The sequence below is a fragment of the Mytilus trossulus genome, chromosome 8, assembly GCF_036588685.1.
Source record: "Mytilus trossulus isolate FHL-02 chromosome 8, PNRI_Mtr1.1.1.hap1, whole genome shotgun sequence".
In the NCBI taxonomy this organism is placed as follows: domain Eukaryota; kingdom Metazoa; phylum Mollusca; class Bivalvia; order Mytilida; family Mytilidae; genus Mytilus; species Mytilus trossulus.
The window spans coordinates 57863627-57872012 of record NC_086380.1 but is presented as its reverse complement, the minus strand read 5'-3'; the positions used below and the strand labels follow the sequence as shown (position 1 = coordinate 57872012).

At 36.3% G+C, this 8386-nt stretch overlaps 1 protein-coding gene across 1 annotated transcript; it reads left to right on the top strand.

The window, feature by feature from the left end:
- The first annotated feature begins 2561 nt into the window (after positions 1 to 2561).
- LOC134727791 (uncharacterized) lies at positions 2562 to 7794 on the top strand. The gene is made up of 4 exons (XM_063592179.1): positions 2562 to 4298; positions 4543 to 5422; positions 5627 to 6367; positions 6638 to 7794. The coding sequence occupies exons 1-4, from the start codon at positions 2562 to 2564 to the stop codon at positions 7792 to 7794; spliced, it is 4515 nt and encodes a 1504-aa protein (XP_063448249.1).
- The last annotated feature ends 592 nt before the right edge of the window (positions 7795 to 8386 follow it).

Here is an 8386-nt window from a genome sequence, read left to right as displayed (position 1 = left end):
CACATTTGTGTATTGAATTATGAGGTCAAATACTTGTGTATTAAGAATTAGATGTATATTGAGTGGTTTGTATAATTATGTTAGACGGAAGTTGATAGTTAATAGGGTCAATTTGATTGGCTGTTCAGGAGTTGGGGCATTGTTATTAAAGGTCCACCTTGTTTCTGAGTGTTTTGTGATAATGACAGTTGTCAATCATACAAGTATTGTATCAATACCCACTTACCTAATCAAAATACTTTTAAAAAAGCCTGCACATCAACATATCTTAATGAAATACATTCATGAACGAACTGCTCCAATAATATACCCATTTTTTCAGTTTATATGTGTATTATGTGCACATACATGTGAACTATTGGGAACTATATTTCAGTGTGAATACATTTAGTTTCAGTAGCTAAACTGACATGTTGTTAGGGAGGCCGGTGCCTAAGTGAAGATTTAGAACAAGTTCTTATCTTTCTAAAAACTAAGTCTATATATATATATATATATAAATAAGAAAAATACGGAATAACAGGTTCAAAGTTTTAAATGTCCTTCTAGATACTAGAAACCAGCTTATGTCCAAGTCCAGGATAGTTTTTAAAAAGTTATTAACAATTTGAAAACTTTAACCACAAAGTGAATGTTGTTTCCTTGCAGAAAATCTTAGTCCATTTAAAAGTAAAAAACAGAAAAACAGGAATTACTTTTTGATACTATCATATGATCATAAACAAGCTTCTGTCTAAATTTGGTAGAACTCCTTGATAGTTTAAAAAAATTATTAAACCTTTAACCACAGAGTGAATATTTGTGGACACCCCGCCGCTGCTCATGGAATGTGGAATTGCTATATCTCGCGTTTTTGACAAAGGTCAAAGGGTCCACATAAAACAGTTGAAAAAGGCTTAACTTATCAGATGGATACAAATATAATAAATCAAACAAAAACAAAAAGTGGACATGGCCATGTACTTGTATATACTCAAACAACAAAAAGACATGAAGTACTAATCTAAAAGAACTCACAGTTACTGACGGCTAGTTCAAAGCCACTCACTACTCATGAAAAAAAATCATGCATCTAAAATTATGCGTTTTGTATAAAATGAGGTTTGTCTTTTGATCATATTATTGTTTTGCCATTGGATTGTCAGTTTGTTTTTAACTAATGAGATTGACTGTCCCTTTTGTGTCTTTCTCCTTACCCTAAACATTTGACATCTTTGTAGTGTAACGAAAATCGGTCATAGTTTATTTATTTTGATGTGAAACTCCAGTTGTCTTTCCCTGTTATTGTGTTTCTATATGTTTATAAGTTTCTCCATAGTTGGAGCACCATCTATTACTTAAAACACCCCTAATTTTGGTATAGTCTTGATTTTCACCCCTTCTTGTATAATGGACCGTTCCATATCGTAGTATATAAGGCAGCTCAAGACAGAGAAACTTCGTCAGTTTTATGTGGACCATTGAACAGTTAACTAGGATTAAATATTCCAACTGGTAAGTAGAGTGGCTTTAGTGATTCAAAGGATATAAATTATAGTGTTTGGATTTATATGTGAATATTTCGAATAGTGATTGTGTTATAAAGTGAACTTATATAATAAGTTATTGTACAGTGAAAGTACAAAGTGTATACTTGCTTGTGTTGCAAGTTGTTACATTGTGTCGTGTATTAGTGAGAATACATTGTGAAATCTTGCTGGTGTTGCAAGTTGTTATATTGTGGAAGTGTTTAAGTGAAAGTGCACTGTGTTTAAATCTTACCAGTTTGGAATATATTCATTTCGTTCGGATTCATAGTGATAATTAGTGTGTGAGTTGAGCTGTGTTCATATACATTCCTTGTGCATTGAAGCATTGTGCAAGTGTTATTGTGTCATTGTGTTATAGTGGTTTATTGAATATTCAAAGGTGATATTACAAATTGGTGGATATTGTTAATAGATGTTGTATATATGTGATAATGTGTTAATACGTTTTGTGTGATATAAATTGATGCATGTTGCATAGTAATTCGTTGGTGACATTGTGTAATAAAGTGTCTGATGCATGTTGCATAGTGATATATTAGTGACATTGCGAATACTCAGGCTTAATACATGTTGCAAAGTGATTGCATAGTGACATTGTGTGTATATATTCTATAATAAGGCATTGTGTTTATACAAAGTGAATGAGGAACTTCACCTTGTAATTTAGTTTATGTGCATTGTGTAGCTTATATATTTGACATTGTGAATTCATTTAAGGGTGTGTTAATTGTTTTGAATAGGACAACTTGTTGTGGTGCCAATTAAGGTTGAACACTTGAAATCCTGATTTATTCAGATACGGATCCAATGATCGCCCGGTTACACGTTACAAATTTGGTGGCAAGCGGTGGGATTTCATGTGTTTAAATCGTTAATGTAATTACATATATATGGTTGCTCCAGTTGTGAATATTTTATAGATAATTGTGATTGTTCTTTTTGAAGTTAAAGTAGATATAGAGTTACAAGAAGTATTATAAAAATTAAAGTTGAAGAAAATTGTATAAGGTGAGAACTGTTCAATAATATAAAATGGCACAAAATCAATTTGATTCAGATATTGGAAAGCTAAACAATGTTATTGAAAGATTAGAAAGCAGTTTGAAACATAGCTTTATGCATTCAACACCTAAGAGTGATAAGATTAAGTCAACTATTACGCAAAGTGAAAAAGATTCAGGAGTAGCAAGTGGTGTTGATATGAGTAGTGAGGAGAATGTTTTAACAAGAGATACGGTAGTGTTTAGGACTGAAAAACCGAAAGTACGTTTTGTTGACAGTTTACCGGGTAAAAGTGATAGTTTTTCCGAAAAGGATACTTTGCCTCTGAGTGTAAGTAAACAAATTGTAAAAAGTGACAATAGTTGTGCCGAAAAGCGTGAACATAATGTAAATACTCAAAATGAGATAACAGATATTGACAAACAGTGTCGAAATAGTGAACCCCATAATCAAGGTGTTAAGTGCAAACCGGCAACCTACGACGGGATAAGTTCATGGATAGACTACAAGTCTCATTTTGATATGGTTGCATTAGTTAATAATTGGACCGAAAACCAGAAGGGTCTTTATCTAGCAGTTTCACTTCGAGGCCAAGCGCAAGCAGTATTAGGCGATCTACCAACAGATGTGCGAAGTAATTTTGTGACACTTGTTAATGCACTTGAGGAACGTTTTGCCCCAACTAGTCAGACAGAGCTGTACAGAGTTCAATTTCGTGAACGGAAACAAAAGGCATCGGAAACTTTGCCTGAAATGGGACAAGCAGTAAGGAGACTATCTAACCTTGCATACCCAACAGCTCCTCGTGAAGTGCGCGACACATTAGCAAAAGATCAATTTATTGATGGATTGTTTGATTCAGAAATGCGATTAAAAATTAAGCAATCACGACCCATTAATTTAGATGAATCTATTCGCTTAGCAGTAGAATTAGAAGCCTTTAACCAGGCTGAAAGTAGCAATAGGGTGAATCGTGGTCATTTGCGGTCTACAAATCAAAGTGAAAACATTGATTCTACTGATATTAATTCTCGAGCACACACGGGTGCTATGGAAAAAATAGAGATGTCAATGAAAACAATGGAGGGAATGATAAAAACTTTGCAAAGTGAATTAGAAAAAATGAAAAGTTCAGGTAACAGTTTTGACAATAAGAGATGGGCAGCAAACAATAAACGAAATAAAGAGTGTTTCAATTGTGGTAAACTAGGACACTTTCAAGCGGAATGTCGACGTCCGTGGAGAAGGGATACAACAAGAAGATTGCATACAAACATAGGTCAAAATCATAATGCTAAATCTAGGGTCTCAATCATTGAAGACGCCGGTATGTATGTTGATACAATTTTAAACAAACGATCTTGTAGATTTCTTGTTGATAGAGGGGCAACGTTGTCTATTGTATCATTCAAACTTTATGAAAGTTTGCCAAAGCATTGTAAGGTTGAACTTTATGAAACATCCCAAAACATAACATCAGCCAATGGTGGACTTTTGACATTGCACGGTAAAGGATATTTTAGTATTCAGATTGGAAAGGAGACATTTAAGTTTGAAGCACTTGTAGCGGATATCAAAGCCGAAGGAATACTTGGACTAGATTTCCTTAAGGCAAACAAATGCGTATTGGACGTTGTGTCTGAAAGGTTTTTTCTAGGTGAATCTGAGATACAATTAATATTTGAGGGACCCTTAGGTTGCTATCGGGTTGTGTCATCAGAAACAGTTAGTATTCCCCCATCCTCAGAAGTTGTGGTAAACGGAAAGGTATGTTTTCCTGGGGGATTTAATCTGAATAGTTTTGAGGGTGTTATTGAACCATCGGAAAACAGTGCGAAAAACGATGGGCCTTTGATAGCTAGAACTTTAGTAAAAGTTAATGAATGTGTTCCTGTTATGTTACTGAATATGAAGCAAGACTCGCAAGTTGTGTACCAGGGTTCAACAATTGGACAAGTACATAAGATTGAATCTGTTTGTGAAAACACCCATTCGGATTTGAAAAAACAAGCAATCATTTGAACTTCGCTCGGATCTGAAGGCTTTATATGAGAAGGCTTGTGAAAATTTAGACAAACAACAAAGTGATCAGTTAAAAGTACTTATCAGGAAATATGAAGGTTTATTTGCTGAATCTGATAAGGAGTTAGGCCACACTAATCTTGTAAAACATAGAATCAATACTGGGAATGCACAACCAGTTAAAGAACCTCCTAGGCGTGCTCCAGTGCATTTACGACAGGAAGTGGATAAGAACATTGATGATATGCTAAAAAAAGGAGTTATTGAACCATCTAATAGTCCTTGGGCATCAGGTGTTGTTTTAGTAAAGAAAAAGGACGGATCTTATCGCTTCTGTGTTGATTATCGGAGATTGAATAAAGTAACGGTAAAAGATGCATATCCTCTACCTCGTATTGATGATTCCCTGGAACAACTTGCCGGCAGTGCCTGGTTCTCAACGCTGGACTTATGTTCAGGCTACTGGCAAGTGGAAATGCACCCTGATGATAGTTACAAAACAGCTTTCGCTACAAGAAGAGGCTTGTTTCAATTCAAAGTTATGCCCTTTGGTCTATGCTGTGCACCCAGTACATTTGAAAGATTGATGGAAACAGTTCTTGCAGGGTTGCAATGGGACATTTGTTTAGTTTACTTAGACGATGTAATTGTAGCTGGAAAAACATTTAGTGACATGTTAGTTAATCTTGATCGAGTATTTGAAAGGCTAAGTTCAGCTGGTCTTAAGCTTAAAGCAAAGAAATGTTCTTTGTGTGCAAAAGAGGTATTATTTTTGGGACATGTAATATCAGAAAAGGGGATTGCCACAGATCCCTCAAAAATTGACGTTGTGAAAAACTGGCCAATCCCAAGCAATGTGACTGAAATACGTTCGTTTTTGGGACTATGCAGTTATTATAGACGGTATATACAAAACTTTGCAAGTATAGCCAGGTGTTAACACGTTCTTACAGAAAAAGGTAAGCCCTATATATGGAGTGTTAAATGCCAGGAATCTTTTGACATTTTGAAAAACCACCTGATAAAAGCCCCGATTCTGGCACATCCTGAATTCACAAAGGATTTCATTTTAGATACAGACGCCAGTAATGAATCAATTGGTGCCGTTTTATCACAACTTAATGATCAAGGATCTGAAGTTGTGATAGGTTATGCTACCCGAACCTTAAGCAAGGCCGAAAGACGTTACTGTGTAACAAGAAAAGAACTCCTAGCAGTTGTAAACTTTGTAAAACATTATAAACACTATCTTTACGGGAGGCGATTCGTAGTTAGGACCGATCATGGCTCCTTACGCTGGCTTATGCAATTCAAAAATCCAGAGGGTCAATTAGCTCGCTGGTTAGAAGTCCTTAGTGAGTATGAAATACAAATAGTACATCGTGCAGGTGTTCAACATAGAAATGCCGATGCTCTAAGTCGAATACCTTGTAAACAGTGTGGTTATTTTTCCAACTGGGACGAAACACACGAGAAAACGGAAGCAAGTGTCTGCGTTTTAACGGACACCTCAGACGAATATAAGGATGATCAATCCCATCTCGAAGAATTACAAAACAATGACAAAGATCTCCTTTACATAAAGAATTGTTTACGAAATCAAAGACGTCCCATGTTTAGTGAAGTGTCGGGTAAGGGTTTTGTTGTTCGAAGCATGTGGTCTCAGTGGGAGAATTTGCAACTAAAAGACGAAATTCTAATCCGGAATTATGAGAGTGAAAAAGAGAAAAATCGACGACAAGTAGTTCTACCGTTTACAGAACGAAGAAATGTTCTTCAGCGATGTCATGATGATAAAACATCAGGACACTTGGGTACAAGAAAAACATTAGAAAAAATACGACTTACTGTGGATTCATTTATATTCGTGGGTACCAATTATCGTGGTTTGAAGAAAACTTGTATATTCGTGGATATTTAATTTCGTGGTGTTAGTAAAGTATGCATACATTCCATCAGAAAATTTGTGTTTCGTTGATCTTTTGATTTCGTGGTTTTCCTGTACCAACGAAATCCACGAAAATTGGTATCCAACGAATATTAATGAACCCACAGTACCTTTTACTGGCCTGGATTACAATCAGATGTAAGATTGTATATCAGGGGTTGTGATTTTTGTTCTAGAAAGAAACGACCAATTCCAACAAAAAGGGCACCAATGGGAATAGTTCAAAGCAGTTTCCCAATGGAGAGAATAGCGACAGACATACTTGGAGAATTACCAGAAACAAAGAATGGAAACAAGTATATCCTCGTTGTGTCAGACTATTTCTCAAAATGGACAGAGAGTTTTCCGATGCCAAATATGGAGGCTGAAACGGTAGTAAAACTGATAGTTGAAGAAGTAATAACAAGGTTTGGAATGCCAGCATACATTCATTCCGATCTGGGACGACATTATGAAAGCAACTTGTTTCAGGAAATGTGCAGAGTTTTAAACATAAAGAAAACAAGAACAACGCCATATCACCCCCAATCCGACGGGATGGTGGAGAAATTCAATGGAACACTTGCGAAAATGTTAAGTGCATATGTGAACGACAATCATGATGACTGGGACGAATATCTACCTTATGTCATGATGGCATATCGCAGTGCAGAACATGAGACAACAGGTTATACGCCGAACTACTTGATGTTTGGTAGAGAAGTTTCAACTCCACTTGACATTATGTACGAGATGCCACAGGCACAAAAAGAAGTACCAACCAATAAGTGGGCTTGGAAAATGAAAGAGAGGATGGAAAGTGCACATTCAATAGTACGAAGGAATACAGAGACAGCAATGCGTAGACAAAAGAGATATCACGACTTAAAGCTATCATGGCAAAAGTTTGAAAAGAATGACGAAGTGTACGTTTATTTTCCTGTGAGAAAAAGTGGACGATCACCGAAGTTTACTTCATTTTGGAGAGGTCCATTTAAGATAATAGATCGGTGTACAGAAGTTACATACAAAGTCAACTGTGCTTATAGAGGCAAGGAGCAGGTAATTCATGTTGATAGAATCCGCAAGAAGAATATGCAAAGGCTCCGAGACGAGGCAACAGAAAGTGAGAACGGTCGGGAACGAGAACCAGTTAACGATGTATGTAGTACGGAAGGTTGGGGAAATATGCAAAATGAAGAAGAGATTGTGACAAGTGACTTAGGAACAAAGTGTTTGGAAGAAAGTAGTCATGAGCCTGAAAAGAGAAGGCGTTGTAAACCTGTATGGATGAAAGATTACTGTGTTGATTAGGCGTTCAGGTGTATCATAAGTGTATATAAAAGTTAGTTTTCATGATGTACATAAAATTGTGTGTAGATAGAGTTAAATGTGAGTCCGTCGGATGGGGACGTTAAATCCGAGGCCCCATGTGCAGGAATATGTCACACCTTGTGCATGTAAAAGACCCCTCCTGCAGATTTCGTTAAGAGTAGGCTCCTTGGGGCCGCTGCAGAGGCAAAATTTGTTAGGGACCTTGTGAATTTATTCTTTGGCAGTGACGCTCAAAATTACAGACGTTTATAGGAAAAAGGTTTAGGTTGGAAACAGATATTTTGAAGTGGGAAGTTTTAAAAAGTTTTATTTGGACAAAAGGAGAAATACTGTGAATAGTGTTTGTGCATAAGAAGAAAATTCAATGTGTTTGATATGGCTGACAGGAATTAGGACATAGGTAGACTTTGTTTCTACGGGTTGTGCCTTGTGATGTCATCAGTTTAGACCTGATGGACAAACTGGTAGGCTGACGTTGTGGTCAGCAGATATGTCCAATGGAAATAGTGACTGCACTATGGTAAGAGTTCGGGTATGAAAAATGACCACTTTGATAGATGATTTATCAGCA